Source organism: Acipenser ruthenus, chromosome 20 (genome assembly GCF_902713425.1).
Source record: "Acipenser ruthenus chromosome 20, fAciRut3.2 maternal haplotype, whole genome shotgun sequence".
Lineage (NCBI taxonomy): Eukaryota > Metazoa > Chordata > Actinopteri > Acipenseriformes > Acipenseridae > Acipenser > Acipenser ruthenus.
The window spans coordinates 28,802,623-28,823,626 of record NC_081208.1 but is presented as its reverse complement, the minus strand read 5'-3'; the positions used below and the strand labels follow the sequence as shown (position 1 = coordinate 28,823,626).

The window sequence follows — 21,004 nt, the reverse complement described above, 5'->3', positions numbered from 1 at the left end:
GCGTGTATCAAGTAGACTTCCTTTTAGCTCATTTGTTTGTACTGCACCAGAAGACAATTTATTATGGAAATACATGGGGGGCAGGAGGAAGTAAAAAAAATAAATAAATGCTAGGAATACCGGAATAAGAGCCTTCAGGAGGGAATCTGTCTGGGATGCAAAACAATAGATCGGATCTATTTACCAAATATCCAAATGCATTTTCATCAGTATAGAATACATCTCCCCCCCCCCCCCCATTTTAATTTTGGCACTTACAGGAATACATCATTGTTTTGTAACCAACAGTTTTGTAAAAAACAAAAAAACACCCTTGCAGCCTTCAAAGCCATGCTAATGTTTCATCTGAAGTCCGCCCTATACCCTCAGATTGATAACAAATAAATCAAGTTGTTTCAGCAATGACAGTATACTTATTAGGATTGTTTGATGTGATCCAAGTCATTTTATTAAGTGAAAAGTGACAGTGGTTTGAGATACACACACATTTCTCCTACCAAGGTTGTGCTAATAAACGTTCCATCTCCTATTACATAGTGAAGTGACAATTAAACAGTAGAATTCACACAGATATGGTTCTTTATCTTTTAAAAGAGACTTCAACCCAACAAGCTGAAATTTGCAAAGTCACTTAACCCTCCAAGATTTGACCCATTGACTGCTCTGCATTACAAGAGACTAAATCTTAGGTCTCTTAACAGTATACTTCAGTTAAAAACAAAAAAGTCATTCCTCTTTTTATGCAACATTTGTAAAGGACTTTATCTTCATGGTCAGCTGGGATGCTCTCTTATTGGCAGCTTTAGCAATTGCGATGAGAATGAAGAGAAACACGATGCTCAGAACCACAGCACCAGCAGGGAATGCTGCCACCAACAGCAGATCTGGGGAGAAACAAATACACACACGTGTGCATGGAAAAATAAACCTTGGAATACTTAACATTGCCTGATATGCATTCAGGAGAACGTTAAGCAGGCATTCTTACATCAATCAAGTAGCGTTTGAAAAGGCCAAGATTCGAGCCAACAGTTCTTACTCTTAAACCCTATATTTACACAAAGTAGCTACATTTAACACATATAGAACTGTAATGCACATGAGAAAGTGGTTATATATAAAAATTAATGTTACGACAAATTAGAATAGAAGGGGCAAAAGTGACTATTCATTCACATTACAGAATTTATAAAACATGACCAATGTGCAAATGAAGCCAATGCATCCACATGTCTGAAATACACATTTCTACTGAACAGCCTTTAATAGGGAATTTGATGGGGTGCCACATTAGTTTTATTCAAAAGATTTTTACTGCAATATGTTTAGCAGCCAAATCAAAATTAGTCAAAACATGGGGAGGAAAATATGGTCATCCATCACTAGAACTAATGAAGCAGACGGGGACTCCTGTCCCAGCCCCTGAAGTTCTACTGCATAAACATGAACTACTGGGGGGGGGGGGGGGGGGGGGGGAGAAAGACTGGTGCACACAGAGCTAGTGCTTGGGACTTCAAGAGTTTGCTACGGGCCATTCTGGTTAAATATATTGGATTCATTCCCTTACCTTTTAAGGGAACTTTAAAATTAGAACCCCACTTGAGAAAAAAATTAAGTTAATTTTCCCAATGCATGATTAGCACATCTCAAGCAGGCAACACTTACCGAGTCTTTGGTCCTCTGACATTTTGACTTTAATGGGACCGTACGACAGCAGTCCCTGGCCCTCGCTCTCTGAAGCGTGCCTTTGGTTCCGTCTCTTAGTGCGGCAGATCTAGTGAACGACAGCATTAATTAAATAAAATAAATGTCACGGTCAGGTCTTTCATTAGTTCAAATGCATAATTAAGGACATGGTTGGAACAAATGTTTGGACTCTGTCCTTTCTAATCAAGACCAGTGGTTGCCCCACTTCTGAACCAAGGACCATTCTAGCACATGTAAAACAAAACAATTTCACTACTTTAATCTGGATGGACGTGAATTAGAACAAATCTAGAAAATACTGAAAAAAAAGGGGCAACTTAGCAGCCTACTTCTGGTCAAGACAAAAGACTAGGAGGCAGGCTGGCCTGGTGGTGGAATATTCACAAACCGATTTACTGTATGATCACGATGTAAACTTCTCACAGCATGCACAGGCAGTGTTCGGGGCTTTATGTTCTACTGGAAGACATGCTACAGCACCAGTTCATTCCTTGTTAGTGCTCTGTGGGGCAAAGCAGGCAATAGAAGAGCGACACCAAGAGGGCTGTACTCACCGCTACGCAGGCATCCTCGCTGGCTGGGACACAGAGACGCACTCTGCAGTGCAGGTACCACTCAAAGGGATGGACCACAAATCTGAACATTTCAAAGCTGAACCGGACCAAGCGGTCTCCTCCATTTGTATTATGGAACATCAGCGTTTGATCTGCTTTGCACCTACGTTGTTAGACGAATAAAAAGTTTAACAGCAGTTTGACTAGTTTCACAAGCCTTAGAGCCCTAATAGGGCAAGGTAGTCTGATTTGGGTAAATGACACCAACTGGAACTTGTTTCTAAAATACAAATATATAGCACTTCCTACATTTAAAAGGAAAACTAGACATTCCAAGAACAAGGATGGATGTCACATCCAGGACCCCCCTGCAAATGAAAGTATCAGAATAGGAACCAATCAATATAATTCTAACTTTTATAGGCGATCGACTAGTTTCATTTATTTATATATTTATATATATATATATATATATATATATATATATATTTATTTATTTATTTATTTATATATATATATATATATAAAAAAAAAAAAAAAAAAAAAAAAAGCTTCTTTGCAGGTTTCACACACACAATCACCCCAAGTCATCACAGCAAGTTAAAGTGAAACCAAGACAATATACCTCTTAACTGGAGTCCCAAGGGTCAGTCTTGGGTCCTCTCTCTACACCCGCTCCCTGGGCCCCCTCATCGCATCCTATGGTTTCTCATACCATTTCTATGCTGATGCTGCTCAGATTTTCCTCTCCTTCCCCACCATCTCCTCCCATATCTCTATCTGTCTGCGATTTCCTCCTGGATGCACTTGCATCACCTCAAACTCAACCTCTCTAAATCTGACCTCCTTTTCATTCCCTCCTCTTCCTCCTCTGATCTCTCTCTCTCTGTTCCTCTGGAATCTACCACACACTCTCCCTCTCCTTCCGCTAAGAACCTAGGAGTCACCCTGGACCCCTGCCTCTCTTATTCCCAGCAAATCTCCACTCTGGCACGCACTTGCCGATTCTTCCTGAGCAACATCCGAAGAATCCGACCCTTCCTCACCAACTACGCTACCCAGCTCCTGGTCCAGACCTTGGTACTCTCCCGCCTAGACTACTGCAACTCCCTACTGGCTGGCCTCCCTGCGTCCGCCACCCGTCCGCTCCAGCTCATCCAGAACTCTGCTGCCCGCCTGGTGTTCTCTCCGTCTTGCTTCGCTCACTCCACTGGCTCCCGATCACTGCTCGCATCCATTTCAAGACTCTTGTACTAGCCTACAGATGCCTTGACCAGACTGCACCCAGCTACCTCCAGACCCTCGTCTCTCCCTACACCCCCACTCGACCTCTCCGCTCTGCCTGCACTAGAAGACTGGCTCTACCTCCGCTACGCTCCCCTGCCTCCAGAGCCCGCTCCTTCTCCACCCTTGCTCTGCAGTGATGGAATGACCTTCCTACAGATGTCAGGACTGCCCAGTCCCTGACCACATTCCGGCGCCTCCTTAAAACTCACCTCTTCAAACAGCACCTGTAGAACTCCTCCGTTTGTATCCTGGGACACCATCACCCTTCATTTAAATGTGCTTTATTTTGCTCTTATCTGCCCCCTATTTTACTGCATTTAATCCTGTACTTCAGAATACTGTAATCTGCCAAGTGTTTAACCTGTAGTACTTTGTATTTAATCATATCCTGATGTAACTATCACTATTTAATCATATACTGATGTAACTATCACTATTATCTGCTGTATAATTGAATTGTGTTTTATCACACTTGTACTTTGCTTGAACAAAAGTTATTGTATTTCTTGCTCTTACTGTATTACTTGTATTGTAACACAAGAAATGTATTTGCTTACGATTGCAAGTCGCCCTGGATAAGGGCGTCTGCTAAGAAATAAAAATAATAATAATAACTTACCAATCCCAGTACATTCTACAGCACATGACTAACCCAGAGGCTTACCCATCTGAGATGAGAGTCTGATTGGGGCCCACAAGCCCAGCGGCGGGGTCAGAGGACTGCGACGCCCAGCAGTCAACAACACGGACCCGGAAGAAGCTATCATCCTCGAGGATTGTGATCTGTATGTAGACACTGCTTTGGAGCTTCAGGATGGGCACGGTGGTGTAAGGTTCTTTGTAGGTATCATCCTTGTAGATGTCAATTCCAACTGTGGCCTCTTTCTGGTTCATTCGAATCAGCGAGTCACTGATTAACAAGACAGAAACACCGTTCCTCAGCCATGGGGCAGCAGAGAAGTCAATAAACCACTGTCAAAGTAATGTCATGCACCTCAGAATGTCCCTTTGACTTTCTACTGCATACAGTGCTCAATGACGTCACTATTTTAGACCACACAGACCCGGTTAGTTCATCTTAAAAAGCAAGTTCTCCTGAAAGGCGACAGCGTTGAAAAATGGCAACCCTTAACTCGCTCACCTTTTTGAAGGACGGATGGGCATTGGGAGGCTAACAGTCCTGTCGTAAGGATACACGCAATGGAACGTCACGTCCACCCGTCGTTGCCTCACTACAACCGATGTTGGCCAGACTCCAGAACTCAGCACATTTGCATAAATGATATGGGTCTTATTAACCTAGGAGACACAGCATCGTCAGTCATGGAACTGGACTCCAACTACTTTAGCAGTTTCCTGTTAGGCATCACATGATTTCCATCTTCAATGGAGACAGTTTAGCAGGGTAACAAACTGGATTTACACATTTGCCCCGATGTGCCGTCTTCGCTTCATCTCACCAGATCTGGGATCAATTAGAATTACAAGACGTATCTGAACCTTAGCACATCATCGCAATAGTAATTGCACCAAAGAATTTCTCCAATTGGAGAATTGGAGAACCACTTTAGCCACCAGTATGAAAGCTCTCCATTGTGGGAGTTCAGAAATGAGACCACCACACTTACCTGCGGTTTCAGCCCGCCACACTTGGTGTAGTTCTCATTATTCATGGCAGCTGTGTAGTACAGTACTCCATCCAGCTCTTCCTCAAAGGCAGTGCAGTTCACATTCAGCAGGTGCAGCATGCTCAGACTGATATTGTTGTACTCAAAATACTCCTTCACCACCATCACTTTAAACAAGTCCTTCTCACAGATCACCTCCATGTGCAGCTCTGGTGGAGGGGGGAGATAGCAAAAGGAGAGAGCATGAGAACAAAAGCATAGTCTCTCTCAAATTAAATGTACACGTGAAACCTAAAACAGCGGACAAATTAGTTTAGTGCCTTACGATCACATGCGTTTCCATAGAAGCCGGCTACACACGAGCAGTTGCCGCTGACCAAGTCCAACTCACAATTACCCGGATCCTTGCACGCGCTGGGATCGCAACCTGCAAAAAGAAGAATCTATCGTACACGTTGCACATAAACACCCATAACCCTAGTTTGTCTTCACTGCCTTTCAGGAACCAATTTTTAAAACACATGATTAATAGGCCACCAACTACATGTTACATGGTCTAAATCCTTAATATCGCAGTACAGGTTTTTTTTTTTTGATCTTATGTTTTTGGGTTATTGTATTTTTCGGTGCTTTTTTTTAGCTATTCGAGTTTTATGTAAAACGGTTTTTTTCGGAGCTTTCGTTTTTGATATACTGTGAAATTAATGTTTTTGGTTACTTTACAAAATGCCTGAGCGGTTTTTTTTGTCAAAATATGTATAGTAGTAACTCGACAGTACTTGCACACTTAAGTTGTGCCTTCTTTCCATTGTTGTCTTCCACAACGAAATCCCTATGGGCACGGGCAGTCTTCCAGGGTTTTTGTGTGTAGCCTTTTTTGTATATTTCGCCACAAACCTTAACCCCGCCGTATTTTACCTGTACAATTTTAAAATCCTGCTAACAAGCCTCCATCCTGATTATAATCTCGTTTTAAATCACGCAAGCGGAGTCTCCAATTGAAATGTAGGAATGTGCCGTGACTCAATAGTTGTGGCGGGTTTAAAGTATTCAGAACGAATCAATGATAGATAGATGCAAGTCAGGAACTGAATATTGCCCAGCAGCACAGGGAATGTATTATAGTATGTGTAGAAAAAGGGTAAAGTCAATGTGAATGGCTTAACCATTTCCACAGTTTTCCGGTGTTTATTGGCCATCCACCGATTTAATTATTTGTTTATTTAGCAGATGCCTTTATCCAAGGCGACTTACAGAGACTAGGGTGTGTGAACTATGCATCTACTATCTATGCATATGCTGCAGAGTCACTTACAATTACGTCTCACCTGAAAGACGGAGCACAAGGAGGTTAAGTGACTTGCTCAGGGTCACACAGTGAGTCAGTGGCGGAGGTGGGATTTGAACCGGGGACCTCCTGGTTACAAGCCCTTTTCTTTAACCACTAGACCACACAGCCTCCCAGTTAGTTGTATCGAGGGTGCTTTATCGGAATCAGAAGCCCTATTCATCGTGCATTTAGATGGTACTACAGCGATAACGGAATCAGATCATATAAAGGTCTGTACTCATCAATAAAAACGGTTTCAGCTGTCAAACATCATACTGCATATTCGTCGAGCCACAAGGTGAGAGTCTGAAAAGCTAAGACAAGTCTGATCTGTGAAACACGTTGCTAGTTTCTGGAAACAAGGCAACATCAAACTACAGATCAAATAGAGCTAGCATTAAACTCTAATGGAACGCGAAGACTGACCGGCATTACAGCACCGGCCTAAAGCCATGCAGGACGGCTCTGCATAATATTACCAACTAAATGCGACGCAACACTTACCTAGCCCATAGTCGAATAAGCAGCAATGCAGGAACACACCAATAAGGAACTAGAAATGAACGACAACATATATTGCATCAGTAAACACGCCAGCAAACAAACAAATATATTTACTCTCGATGCTGTGAGCTTTTTTTTTTTTTTTTTTTTTTTTTTTTTTTTAACTTTCATGCAAAAAGTTAAAACGCGAAAGCACATCTATAAAACTTACAATGAAAACGTGTTTTTGTAGCATTTACGTTTTGAAAGGTACACAAGATAAAAAATTAATTATTCTCGATTATAATCAAATATTTACGTCGGTCAGTTTTTGTAAATATAAATCCCAAATCCTATAAATACTTGTACATACCGCTTTTTCCATTTTTTTTTATTACAGTATACAAATATATATATATATGTAGATTTCGAGACACTCCAGTTACCAAACTTTATACAGCACACCACTGTGTCTATGTCAGTTGGCCGTGAAGCATTATAAACCTTTTTGACAATTAGCAACTCGCGTTCTCAATTGCCCTCCACACCCAAATCGTTTAGACAACTAGGCAGTTGCTAATTAAGAAGTGATTATTGACACTGGCAAGACGCGCACCTTTTTGCAGTTCAATTAAGAATGAATGCATTCAGCTTGCTTCATTGTTATTTGCAAAAACTTGCAACAAATACGCCAATTAATTTACCGGCAGTGTTTAGGGGGTATAAGAAGAAAAGATCTACCTGTATACATTATCTGAAACAAAAACACATTGGAAATGTGAAAAAACGCCAAGTTATCAAAAGTGCCCAGCCATTTAAAGTAGAGATATCAAAAACACAAGCCAAGTTTCAAGAAACCATTGAGGCAACTTGCCAGCACAAAGCAAATACGCACAATTGTCAAAGCGGTGCTGGCCAAGGTTGCCCCAATTGTTTTTCTAACTTGGCTTGTGTTTTTCATGCGTTTGATCCACGTTTATTGTGCCTGAAAAACACAAGCCAAGTTAATAGAAACAATTGGGGCAACCTTGACCCCCACCGCTTTGACAGTTGTGCCTGCCTATTTATTTATTTATTTATTTATTTATTTATTTATTTATTTATTTTTAACAGATCCGTTTTAAACTGTGTGTTGTTATTTGCATTTTATCTCGCAAAAAATAGGCTTCCCACCAATATTTTAGTTAATCTTCTGGGTTCACTAGGACTGTTTGGGGAATAGTGTGTTATTAATGTCACCTGTTATTTTGCCCAACGATACCACTTTCCAAAAAAAAAAAAAAAACCCTCTGTTAAACTCCTCAGATGTTTCTAAACTAAAGGTATTTTGGTGCTTGTAGTCTTGTGTCTCCAAAAAGAGGTAAAACAGCGCTTCCGAAATCTAAATTAAACAAACTTTAACTTTCACATAATATTTAGAATCAGAATTTGTCCTCTTTTGTGCCTTGCTTAATGCATGTAAAAGAGAGAAACCAGAAAAACAATTCGGGAATATGAAACCAATAGTGGAGTTCTAAGTTGTTTCTGGCTATTTTTATGACAGTCACACATCCTCTTACAAAAGAATAGACCTTGACCGATTGTTTCCTGTTTACTATATCCTAGCTGGTGCCCTCTGCCCCCGAGACGATCCTCGTGAAGCTGATCCGTGAGAAGCTGACTGAGTCGGACTGCAGAGACTGAGCTGGTAGGTAGCGGTGCTTGAGGGAGAGTCACAATGGCTCTGGAGACCCTGTGGGTTAGGGAGGTCACCTCACTAAGTGTCTGCTCTGCTCCAGGTCCCTGAGGAGGCTCCACAAGGGCAGGAGGTGTACAAGAAGATGAGGATGATGAGAACGACGAAGGGAACTGGAGGAACGACTATGCTGATGAGGAGAGAGGTAGGTCCCAGTTATGTTTTGGTGGACTTCCTCAATAAAGGTCAGGGTATAGCTGAGGATTGGATTGAGTGGGAACAGTAGTTAAAACGTCTTGGTTGGATAGTGCCGCTGAGCTTGCATTATGTGTGCATTGCAGGATCAATCTAGCACATTTCATAAACCTTTTAATATTACTGGGATGGGAATAAGATGATTGCATAGCAGTTTGACCTTTTCCAGGTTTTAATACAGACTTGATTAGCCACAGTGTATAGGTTACAAGCTCAAGTGAGACTTATTAAACTCATAATAAAACCAGGATTGGATCAAAGTGCAATGCAATGGGAGTTATTTCCATTCCCTGTATTTATAAATGTTAGAAAAGTTAATTAAACAAAAAAATAAATAAAAGCATGTGTCTTTAGGTTAGGCAAGATGTTGTAAATGCCTTTGACAGACCATTGCCTAATGTTACCTCAGGCCCCGTTGATAACTAGGTGAGTGCTTACTCCTGCAGGGCACAAAGACTGCATTCTGATAGATAGGAGGGGGAACCGCACTCCTCTGTAGGTAGGGGAGGGGTCATTCTGCAAAGTGCACGCAAATTAGTGGCCTGTTGCTCCGGAAGCTTTTTTTTTTTTTTTCTGAACAGATAGCTATATTGTATAGATTTTTTTCATTGTGGTAAAACCTGGACTGTAAATATATATTTTTAATGAAGATATTCATCAATGTTGTGGCTTCCTGTATTTATTATTATATGATAGATATATCATCTCCAAGTATTTCTGTACACTCGATCCTTCAGTAAAGGCAGATCAATGCCGAAGTAACCAGCTTGCTAGCACCTACACCGCTTGATAACAGCGACACAAACTGGATAGGTGCAAGCTATCTTAAATGAGTAATAACCACTGCTTTATCTTACCTAGCTTTATTAACATTACTGCTCCCACTTCTATTATCAAAACAACACTACAGCCAAACTGCTGCATGCTGCTTCAACCAGGAATGATCGAGCCAGAGATAACAAGAATTAAGAAAACGGATTTAACCCTTGAATACTACTCTGTTAGACAGACCATGTGAAAGTAGAACCATTCATTCCTTAACCATCCATAACTTCAGAAATATATATATATATTTTTAACAATTTAACAGCAAATGACACTGCTTATAGCCAGCAACTCATTTGCACAAATGGCAGTTTGCCTGCTTAACCTGTGTGTCAATAATTGGAACAGTGTGTCTCTCAGTTTAATGTGACTTAATTGACTTTGGTCTTGAATAGAGGTGAAACCCCATCCATGGAAATAGAAATCAAACCATCTCTTTGGAGTTCCAGGAGAATCGAGGAAGCATCTGCTCAAGGTTAGTCTGCTTCGACCCACGCAGTGGAGAGCTTTCTATTGCATCAAATAGTTTTTAAAAGAACAAGTAACAATGCAAACATTTCACTGTGGAACATACAGGGCTGTCATGTTTAACTAACGCACACACACAAATAAGGCAATACCCAGTCCCCCCCGTTACAGTTAATTCACATTTCCTACATATTCATACACTAACAATCAAAAAATAAAGGTGCTGGTACTTCACAGTGGAAGACTGATGTGAGGTACAGTACATCTTCCCCTGGCAATTGTCCCGTCAGGTTTCAAAACCCTTACAGTACATTCTGTAAATCATCTAACGCTTAAATATGCTGCGCACAGAAAAAAAAAAAAGATTATATATACAAATATATAAGGTACGACCATCCTTCCCAAGAACACCCATCCTTATTCCATCAGTTCTGTGTGTCAGATTGTATATCTATATCAATATCTATATCTATTATATAAAATCAAATCTCTCGGAGAGCCTTCGTGCAGCGAGGACTTATTTCTTGAAATCCCAAAACAGTTTCTACAAAATCGAGTATTTAAAAGTGGTGGGGTTAAAAAGTGGCTCAGTGACCCCACCCCCAACATCACCAGTAGACTTGACGTAGGTGCAACATGATATTTTTTTTTTGTTGTTTCCCACCAAATGATCCCAAAGTTCCTTTTGGACTGGAGTGTGGCAAGTAGCGTATGTGAGTGACAACTGGAGCACCATGTGGAATGTAGAAGTTCTGACTACTCCTGTTTGTAAAGAGCACGACTGAAAGCTGCAGTGCCACGTTGTGGATTGGAAGACATTGAGCAGAGTGGTTTGAAGTCAGGCCCAGTGTTTAAAACACCTGTCTGCAGGTAAGAAGTTAATAACCTCAAGTAGTGCGACTCCTGCCAGTGGTTCAAGTCTTAAGTCCCCACCTTAAATGAAAGCAGGGTTCAGGAGTCTACATGGAACCTTCCTAATGGATTCTATCTGTCCTTGTGTGTTTCTTCAGTTTGGCGTTTAGTGTCTGGGGACTGTGCCGGCTTCCCCAATCCTTCCCCCAGCCCCCCGGATTGAGAGGCACTGGGATGGGGGTAGGGTATCTTGTCCTGTTCACTGACGTCCATCTCCGTGAGCACACAGAAACAGATCAGCTGTGTGATTCGGGTCAGGGCAGCTGTCGGGAGGGAAACACAAAGAAAGACGCTGAAACCCAGTCCATGCACACCTGTATTAGAGAGAACCATTTCAAACAGTTTGCATGATCTGGATGTAAAGAAATCATTTAACAAAATGTTTCTTAGAAGCAGGGTTGACTGTACACTGGCAAACAGCAGCTACACTTTGTCCACATTTTTTTTTTCGGAAACGTAACATTTTGGCCAACAGTAAACGCGCAACAGAAATTAGCATCGAGGCTGATGTGCAAACTACTAAATTATTTCAAAAAGGCAAAAAAAAAAAAAAAAAAAATCAAAATGTTACAACGAGTAGTAAACAACCTAACACTTGAAATGCCTTGAATTATATACCTGTGTTTATTTCTAGTTAATAAATAAAACAAATACCTAAGTGTAATTTTAATAAGCAACCTCTGGTCCTCTGATATAAAAACATTCAAAACAGGCCAGAACTTGTAACGAATTTGGCCAATTGATAAATCGCTTGCAAAGTGAGGGGACAAGCCAAGTGGGATTGTGGAAGTTACAACTATCTACAAATACCTTAAAATACTGCGGTCTGCTTTAAAAATGGAAAATTACTGCTTTAAGTTTCTTACATTTCTCTGAGCTGTTTCCCTTTTTGGAAGTCTTGGTACATTAATTACAGGTGCTTCTCCATTTCCACTGACCCCCCCCCCCTTACACAGAGTTGCAATGTACAGCTCCCCACCCTTCCTGTGTGATCCAGCTTGATAAACAGGAGCTCTCTGCCGAGAGCCGGAGGGGTACCTACCCAGCAGCTTGCCGATGCAGGGCGGGCGCTTGGACTCGGGCAGGTGGATTCCCAGCAGGTAGACGGGCACCCCCGAGAGGGCGATGGCGATCCCGATGAGGGAGCTGAGGGTGTCGCTGTAGAGGGGCACTGCCACCAGGAAGACTGAGCACAGGCAGAACACGATGGGGAAGAACAGGCTCAGCTGCAGGGAGAGACAACAATGGTTAAAGTGTGCAGAGACTGGCCCACTTTCACTGCCAGGCTCACACACATCCAAATACTTCCAATGTTGAATGCATTAGCTAAAATGCTTGTTTTTTAAAATTTATTTATTTATTTTACTTATTTTTACCTCAAGCAAACACATGAATGTATAGCTCTCATTATGCAGACTTTGTATTAACAATGCTAAACTCCACGTGGTCATAGATCATCACTAACGTGAAAGTCAGATTAAAAGCTTTATCTTAAAACAACGTTTAATAAAAAGTACCTGAGCAAGCCGTGATCAGCTTACAACATGTTTTTCAGTAGCTTCCTTCTTTGTCAGGACATACCAAACTATGCTATACATGCACAAGGCGGTTTTGTTTAAGGCTGCACAGATATTGTTGGCTTAATAAATGCTTTTAAAGATGGATTGTCCTGAAGTCATAACCATCTCCAACCTTGAGTGGTCTGTATCTGTCGGGCTCCTTCCAGCGCAGGTAGATCTGTCCAGCTATCGACAGCCCCACGAAGAACCAGTAACTGAAGCTGTAGTAGTTAATGAGCTGGAAGACATCCTCCACAGCCAGGTATATTAGGGCCATGCCGCACTGTGAACACATCAAGCAAAGTCAATTACACAACCAGGGAGGAACTTTTTACCATTCGCCACTGGAGGGAGCACTATACTGTAACTGGACCACGAAACACTTCAGACATGAAAAAGAGCAGTGCAACAATGCATAATGACCATGCACACATAAAAAAACAGACACATGTACAGTATTAAATTAAACCTTTTAGACTGACATTTTGACAAAAAACATATGGGACCATGCATTGGTTTCTGTGTGAATTACAGGAACTGTAATTCAAATCAATTGATTTGGGTCCCATTAGGTCAGTTGCAGATTGCAGGTTAAACATGCAGATAGATCTGGAGGGATGGGGAGGGTCAGGAGGGCACACTCACGTTGAAGAGGAGCGCGGGGATGGGAGTGAAGCGTTCCACATGGATCATGGACAGGGCGTCCGGGAGATGGCCTTCACGTGACCCCACGAAAAACAGCCTGCCAGCAAACAACAACAATACATCAATTTCATATCAACCTGCCTCCCCATCCATGCTTTGCATACGTAAAAGAAAAAGGTGATGGGTGGCCAGAGGCACGGAAAAACATTCAGGATCTGTAGTAATACTTAAAATCACTCACAACCAGTTCTACTACAATTCTTTCTCAATACGAGACACTGGCTAAAAGAGAGACAGTCCAAAAAAAAAATTTACTGAATTTTATAAAAGTTTATTTTAGTATTACGACATACAACTACCATTGAGTGTTTTATAGTTATGGATGAAATACTTACAGGGTCAGGGTAAGTTACAACACAGTGACACAGAACAGGAGTGACCGCAGTGCAGGACAGAGCGATCTAAACAGCCAAACAGACCCACCTGGAGGCGGCGATGATGGATGCGTTCAACCCGCCGTAGCAGGAGAGGGCCACAGCGATGGGGATGGACCATCTCATCACACCCAGGGTCTGGTCAGCGAAGGTCTGGGGAAAGAGGAGGGGGAGAAGGGGCTTCACCTTCTCAAATGCAGTGCATACACAGAGCAGACTCACTCAAATTGCACATACAGATCCAGCTAAATACTGTTTTACTATTAAAATGAAAATTAGGAGAAAACACACGTGTTATGTCTGAAGTTTTTGCTCCAGAGCAAAGTCTGCACTAAGAAGGATGCAAAGGCTGTTAAAAAAAATTAGCAGGGAAGTAGCAGGGTTGCCATGCCTTTCATTTCTTTAAAAAATGGTGATGTTAACTTGCCACTGGAGCAACCTAACTCGGGATTTAAATAAGCAGCCTTCTCACCACGGCGACCGCGTCACTCGCGAGGATGGCATTCATGTCCAGCACTGCATAGTAAGCCACATTGGTCAGGATGTAAATGAAAGTCACCACCGGCATGGAGATCGCGATGGACAGGGGCAGGTTCCTGAGCAGGGAAAGAAAAGCCTTAAAAAAAAAAAACAGAAAAACTCCAGGACTACGGAACTGAGAGGTTGGGATTGAGCGTGTGCAGAGCGAGGACGTCTCGGCGAGCTGGCAGAGTCAGTGTTGATAAAGGAATCGTCTCAAATCCGAGTGGCCAGGGATTTTAGAGGTCGAAAAACGTTTACATTTTTAGCAGTCGCGCTTTATAGACAAGATACAGTGACCGAAATTTGCTTGGATCACTCATTTTTACTGAGCACTTGAATGTTAAATCACTGAGTAAACACCTCAACATGTTTCTATTTAAATATCTCAAGTTCACTCCGAGCCTTGGAGTGTTAAGTGGGAAACATCTCTGCATAATGGAAAAGTCTATGCTAGGTGAAATGCCTTACTGCAGAGAGGCAGACAGACAGACAGACAGATTCAACAATACATCCAGACAGGCCTCGGCACCGTACCTCTCAGGGTTCTTGATCTCCTCTGTGACGAAGTTGAGAGTATCCCAGCCGGAGTAAGAGAAGAGAGCGGAGTAGAGGGCTAGGGCGATGTCCCCGGGGTTCCAGGACGAGCCTTCGAAGGAGGACTCAAAGTGCTGTGTGTGCCCTGCCCAGAGGAGACAACCGCTGGGGTCAGCACCACAGGGCACTCCTGCCCTTCCACCTCAGTATTTCAACACCCTCTCACGACCACACACTCACACACACTATCCACTTTCTCAAAACGAAACCCAGCGAGCAGCAGTAACCTGTTCCGCAATCGCTTGCCTTTCCTCACCGAGTGTATTTTTAAAACTAAAATGTGAGAAAGGCTTTGTGCAAAGTGACCATTCAGTTTTGCAGGTTTGCAATTCTAAATGAATGGATGAGGAGGGAGATTACACTTACCCTGGCACAGCTTGACGAGGCCTGTGATAATGATGACAATCAGCGCGATCACCTTGGCGTAGGTGAACACGTCCTGAACTCTGGTGCCCCATTTCACATAGGCGGAGTTGATGAAGGTTAACAGACCTGCAAAGGCAGAGAGTAACAGTGGAAGAGCAAAGCTTTACTAACCAGCGTGTTCACCTTTCACACCGATACGAATATTATCATGTAGAAACAGTACACTGCATTAACACTTGGCACAGTGAAACTAAAACGTCGATCTTAATTTGGTGGGGAGTGTGTCTTCGTGTTATGAATTAATGTTGAAGGATATGTCATAATCATGACAAAGTATCTGTTTTTTGGGGTTTTTTTTTATTGCGTCCTAAAACTTTTAATGCATTTTAAATTTAGTTCTATTGTTTGAATTTATATGAATGTTAAATGACTATTAGGGACAGAACACTTATTGAAACGAAAACGGCTAACCTGACAGGTCAGACAGGTTTGTACAGCTGCTATGTTATTGAGGTTGTGAGGGAAAGCTAATATCTATTCATCAATGTGTATTTGCAGACATTCTAAGAACACTTCACTCCTGCAGAACAGATGTTGCAATACTGCTAATGCTGTGGTGATGTATGCTATCCAGAAGCAACATTCACACACTGGCAGGAATGTTTTTGCTCACAGCAAAACATTCTTGACAGCCGCATTCAGCAGTGCGTTAGGGTGGATGAATTAAAGGTTTTTAAACATTCCACGTAAACTGTTTTTTCCATTTAAACATTTCCGCTGAAAAAGTAGGCTCGATTTAGTTTTTTAATATTTTACTTTGAAGGTTTTTTCAAATATAGATAGATTTCTGCATCTCATCGAATGGGTTTATAATGGATCAGATATACTGTAGAATAAATGTCTGAAATCAATGTTTTTGTTAAATAATAAAACTGACATTTTTTTAATTCGACCCTTTAAAAGTTCAAGCCTTTGTAGCCTTAGATCTGAAACCGACTCTAAAAACATCTGTGCCTCTCCCAGTAGGGGGTGCTGTGGAAGAGGGTACCCCATGCCAAGCAAAGTTGGACTTTGGTACAACTGTGCTCGGCAGTCATTTGCAGTGAGCCTGGTAATACAGTGATCTTCTGTGCGGTATTCCTGAACTAAGCAATTAGCCCCATTAAGTTCACACAGTGAGTCAAACAGAGAATCAAATCAGGGAGGGTTAGATAATGTACATGCAACCAAACAATCTTATTTTCTCAGTCTTACACATTTATAAGAAATCGCTCCCATGTTACTTTTCTACTGCACTATATAATCATAGCTCTGTGTGTGTGTGTGTGTGTGTATGCGTGCGTGGTCTCTAGTCTCTTCCAGGTTTTATGAGATGCATCACGTGTGCCAGGGCTGATGGTGAAGTTACGGGTAACTCATAGTCACAGGGTTCATGGAGTTCAAGTTTTGAGTCCCTCTGCAGCACGCAGACAATAGGGAGAGGTCTAAAGCTGAAACTAGAGATGTAAAATCTGGGGCATAGGTCAGTCTCGTCATATTTCTGAAAAAGAAACAGCATGAATGAAACAACTGAAGGACATGCTTCATGCAAGCTGATTTAGCAGTATTGCCATGACATAGAACTGAAAACCTACCAGCCGCTGTAATTTCACAATGCAAATCCATCTAGCTTACCTGCCTCACAGCAATTATTATTTGTTTATTTAGCATCTTTATACACAAAAAGACACCACAGCAAGCCGAGGGATACAGCACAGTTCTACAAAAGCAGCAACAGGGGTACTCACAGATGCAGGCAGCCGCAATGAGTCTGGATGCCAAGTAGGGCGGCTCGCAGGTGGGGAATAGAGGCTGCACCAGGTAGTTGGCGAAGGTGATGGCAATGACGGCCTGGCTGGTAGGCTCGATGATGAGCAGCGAGGTCCACAGCCGGATGAAGGCGATGAAGCCCCCAAAGGACTCCAGGATGTAGGCGTAGCTGGCCCCGGACTTGGTGATGGTGGTGCCCAGCTCAGCGTAGCACAGCGCCCCCACCACAGAGAACATGCCCCCGATCACCCAGATCACCAGGGATAGCCCGTAGGAACCGCTGTAGATCAGAACCCCCTTGGGAGACACAAAGATCCCGGAGCCGATCATGTTGCCCACGATGAGACTGATCCCATTCAGGAGAGAGATCTCCTTCTTCAGCTGCATGGTCTGCTGGCCACCTTGCTGCTGCTGCTGCGATGCGTCTCCATTCAAGAGCTTGCTTGGTTCACGTGCTCCCGAACTACCACTGGCAATGCCGTCGGACGTTTCTGCTTGTCTCTCTCCGGCCGCCATCTTCAATTCTTCCTCCTACTCCTCCTCCAATCAAGTCGGTCTACAAGAGCATTTCATGACAATTTGTTACACTGATAAGTCGTTAATGTCAAACCCTAATACAAAGAGGTTTGGTCAGGTTTGATCATCAAAACCTCTTGGGCTAGCCAGCGGCCTGCTTGGTGACACATCCCATGTAGCTCATGTTACATTTTCATAGCACAGCCTTTTAGTTCATTATTATTAATGTTTTCATATTTTCCTGCTGATGTTTGTCATTTTACCACTCTCGGAATTAAGCAATAATTCTGCCTTTAACATAAAAGCTGATTGCAGATAAATTCTGTTTGGCATGTCTGAAGCGGATTTTAGGGGTATTGTATTTTTTTTGTTTATAATGATGCGTGTTGTATTTTTTCAAATTCTAAACTGTGCTAGCTTTGCCTGACTATTACCCAGTGTTTCTTCCATTTTAATTCACATAATCAGCTAACCGAATATGCAAACCACCATAGGAATGTTTGAAATGTTTTTCTATCCTGCAGCCTTCTCAGCGAACATTATTCTGACGTCCCTTCAAATATTCTCATTGTTTTGTGCAATGTCCCAAGCTCCTGTTTACTTAGAACTAAAATAGAAATCCTTCTGGCAATTATATTCCTTCTTCCATTGTATGTCCATGTGTGTACTCCACAAGCAGAAATCAGAAAAAAAAACATTCAGACTGAATATTATAATATAGCTGAAACAACTTTGACATTACATAAAAGGACAAAGAATTCGTAATTTGGCACAGTGCCAATAGGGAATAAGTTTAAGCCTTGTAGTTGTTTTTGTGTTTTTCTCTCCAGTTGCCTCGCCTTCTCCCCTTGCCCTCATTGGTTCTCAGCAGGCCAGCAACTCTGGAGCTCTCTGTCATTCTGCATGCTGAGTTTCCATAGGCTCATCCTGATTTAGACATCCCTATCCTGCTTAGCAACACGAGCCATGGGTCACAGGAGTAAACTGTGGTCATCACCATGGTGATTTGTTATAACTGAAATAGATCAATGCCTACCCCCTCTGGACAGTTGGTTTGCCTACCCAAAATTACAGAACCCTTAGTTTAAAGCAATAGCCTGGTCTGCTTGGTACATGGTTTTACATTTAGTTGGAAGATGTATTTTTGTTGTTAGGGAACCTAATTCATTGTGGATTTCCCTTTTAATGTTTGTGTGTTTTCAGACTGTGTGTGAGGATTCTTTTATCAGTGCAGCGCATGCTACTGCGGCAGCCAGCCCTTTATTACACCATTAGCAGGATGTTTATTCAACTTAATTGGAGCAAACAGTCAGTCTTGGGAAAACATTCCAACACTTCTCTGAATACTCCTTCTTTTACTGGAGATTTACTGAAACAACTTCTGTGGAGAGGAAGGGCTTTTTGATCTGAACTGGCTGACAGTAACATATGATAAAGTCAGAGTGTGTTAACGTGTTTTTGTCCCGTACATGTCTAAATATGAAACCAGTCACATTCTATTTACAAACGCACGGCCCCAGGGCAGCTGCAATAAACAGTTAACTTAACTCCCCCAACTCGAACCTAGATTCGAGACCCGATTTTTCACACCTCAGACCTAAAGAGACCAGATGCAACGACACATGATTGGGTGGTTATTTCCTGAGCATTTATGCCATAAAAAAAGAGCAGAAAGTCAAATTTGGTAGTTTTATATAATTATGAAGTTGACCACAGTATTTTTTGCAGTTTTCCCAAGCTTTTCCCATGGTTATGCTTCACATTTACCATAGTTTACCCTGGTTTGCCCTCCCCTCTCCCCTCTCCCCTCTCCCCTCTCCCCTCTCCCCTCTCCCCTCTCCCCTCTCATCCCCTCCTCTCTCACCCCCCTCCCCTCTCATCCCTCCCCTTTCATCCCCCCCTCATCCCCATCCCCCCCCTCCCCTCTCACCCCCCCCTCATCCCCATCCCCCCCCTCCCCTCTCACCCCCCCCTCATCCCCATCCCCCCCCTCCCCTCTCACCCCCCCCCCCCCCCTCAGCAATACAAACAACCTCCTTCCTACCAGCCTCCCATCTTTTTCTTTGTCAAGCTTTTCTTCTGGTATATTCAAAACAAACAAAAAAAGCAAACACACATAACCCAACAAAGTTAACACTTTAGTCAACACCTTTTTGAAAAGCAGATGTTACAAGTGACGACTAATTAATAATAATAACAATAACAATAATAATAAGTAGCGACAGCTTATTGGTAAAATCGAACCGTTTCTTTGCTTATAATTACGCGCTAAATTAAAATGAGGGTTATTTTTAAATTGTACAAACGATGTACAACAATGTAGCGTTTGCTAATGTGTGCACAGTGTATACACAATACAGAAACACGCCGGTACAACTATAATATCAATAGGAGTTACCTGACACCCTATCGAGGCATTCGATAGCTCTGTTAAAATTATTATTAATTTAAATACAGCCGCACCATTCATTATTCAGCACTGGTTCTTTTTTTATTATTAAAAAAAAAAAAAATACGATTTTTTTCTCATCTCTATTATCATTTTTTTTCTTAATTCTGATAATGGTGAAATGGCAATAATACAAGAAGATACGACGCAACGTTCCAAAACATCCCTTTGTCGTCTTTCAATTTGATTCTCTAAAAATATATATTTTCGACAATATCCCATCTGGGATACAGAATATAGAAACCTTACCTCTCTCTGGGAATTCCACTATACTGCAGCCTCACGGTCTGTTAACGCCTCCTTGCGAGAGCCAAACCTTGAAATACAACTGCTTCTCTCCACTCACTCAGATTCAGGTAGCAACCAGCCCAAATATAATCACATGGTACCGGCTTCTGGAACCCTGTCACATGACGGCTGCATCAGAGGCTGACAATATCTTCTGTCCTATGGTGTGTTTATAGCTTTTACTGTAGATCTTTCCTGCTAAAGTATATTGCACTCTCTCTCTCTCTCTCTCTCTCTCTCTCTCTCTCTCTCTCTCTCTCTAAAAGTGTGTGTGTGTGTGTGTGTGTTGTATTCTAGTATTTATGTTGTTTATTTAGGGTGTCCTGGGGGAAATAATATATATATATAATATAACAAAGGTTAGATGTTTAAACATAAAATAGTCTCTATCTAAAACCCACCTCCAGTTATAATATTATGCCAAATGCACTTGTTTACGTAGCCTACATACACCTGTCGCCCTCAGTAACACAGTAGTAGTCTTTCTAAAATACCTATTGGCTCTGTTGGTATTATAGCAGTAGTCTTGTGAACACTCCAAGTAAAGAACTCAGCAGTGTTAAAGTCCTGCTAATAAACCCCACAACATTGTACACATAATCTGCATTTACACAGTGTTCTAATGAACAACACTTAAATAGGATTAAAAAACAATGGTCATTATGATTGCTCTAGCAGACCTGCATGTTATTGTCATT

General features: G+C 42.0%; 2 protein-coding genes across 3 annotated transcripts; both read right to left on the bottom strand.

Annotated features, from left to right (window-relative positions):
• Positions 1-420: 420 nt before the first annotated feature.
• Positions 421-7,483, bottom strand: LOC117425869 (ZP domain-containing protein-like). Of its 2 annotated transcripts, none has more exons than XM_058993813.1 (9): positions 7,363-7,483; positions 7,011-7,059; positions 5,502-5,603; positions 5,177-5,385; positions 4,690-4,847; positions 4,213-4,458; positions 2,262-2,424; positions 1,666-1,774; positions 421-884 (listed from the first exon to the last, which is right to left on the bottom strand). In XM_058993813.1, the coding sequence occupies exons 1-9, from the start codon at positions 7,372-7,374 to the stop codon at positions 739-741; spliced, it is 1,194 nt and encodes a 397-aa protein (XP_058849796.1). In that variant the 5' UTR covers positions 7,375-7,483; the 3' UTR covers positions 421-738. The 2 variants fall into 2 exon arrangements, with proteins under 2 accessions (XP_058849796.1, XP_058849795.1); XM_058993812.1 differs by lacking the exon at positions 7,363-7,483 and adding an exon at positions 7,222-7,260.
• Positions 7,484-9,766: 2,283 nt separating this feature from the next.
• Positions 9,767-20,481, bottom strand: LOC117425922 (Y+L amino acid transporter 2). The gene is made up of 10 exons (XM_034043240.3): positions 20,268-20,481; positions 17,032-17,609; positions 15,245-15,370; positions 14,819-14,963; positions 14,235-14,358; positions 13,812-13,915; positions 13,329-13,425; positions 12,817-12,966; positions 12,167-12,350; positions 9,767-11,387 (listed from the first exon to the last, which is right to left on the bottom strand). The coding sequence occupies exons 2-10, from the start codon at positions 17,567-17,569 to the stop codon at positions 11,197-11,199; spliced, it is 1,659 nt and encodes a 552-aa protein (XP_033899131.2). The 5' UTR covers positions 17,570-17,609; positions 20,268-20,481; the 3' UTR covers positions 9,767-11,196.
• Positions 20,482-21,004: the final 523 nt, after the last annotated feature.

Coding starts and splice junctions, on each gene's coding strand:
- LOC117425869 (XM_058993812.1), bottom strand. CDS start 7,245: ATGCTACAAAAACACGTTTTCATT. Junction 7,060..7,221: donor TACAAAAACACGTTTTCATT/GTAAGTTTTATA, acceptor GTTCATTTCTAG/TTCCTTATTGGTGTGTTCCT. Junction 5,386..5,501: donor CTATGGAAACGCATGTGATC/GTAAGGCACTAA, acceptor CCCCTCCACCAG/AGCTGCACATGGAGGTGATC.
- LOC117425922 (XM_034043240.3), bottom strand. CDS start 17,569: ATGGCGGCCGGAGAGAGACAAGCAGAAACGTCCGACGGCATTGCCAGT. Junction 14,359..14,818: donor GAGATCAAGAACCCTGAGAG/GTACGGTGCCGA, acceptor TTCCCTGCTCAG/GAACCTGCCCCTGTCCATCG. Junction 13,426..13,811: donor TCCATCATCGCCGCCTCCAG/GTGGGTCTGTTT, acceptor GTTTGCTGGCAG/GCTGTTTTTCGTGGGGTCAC.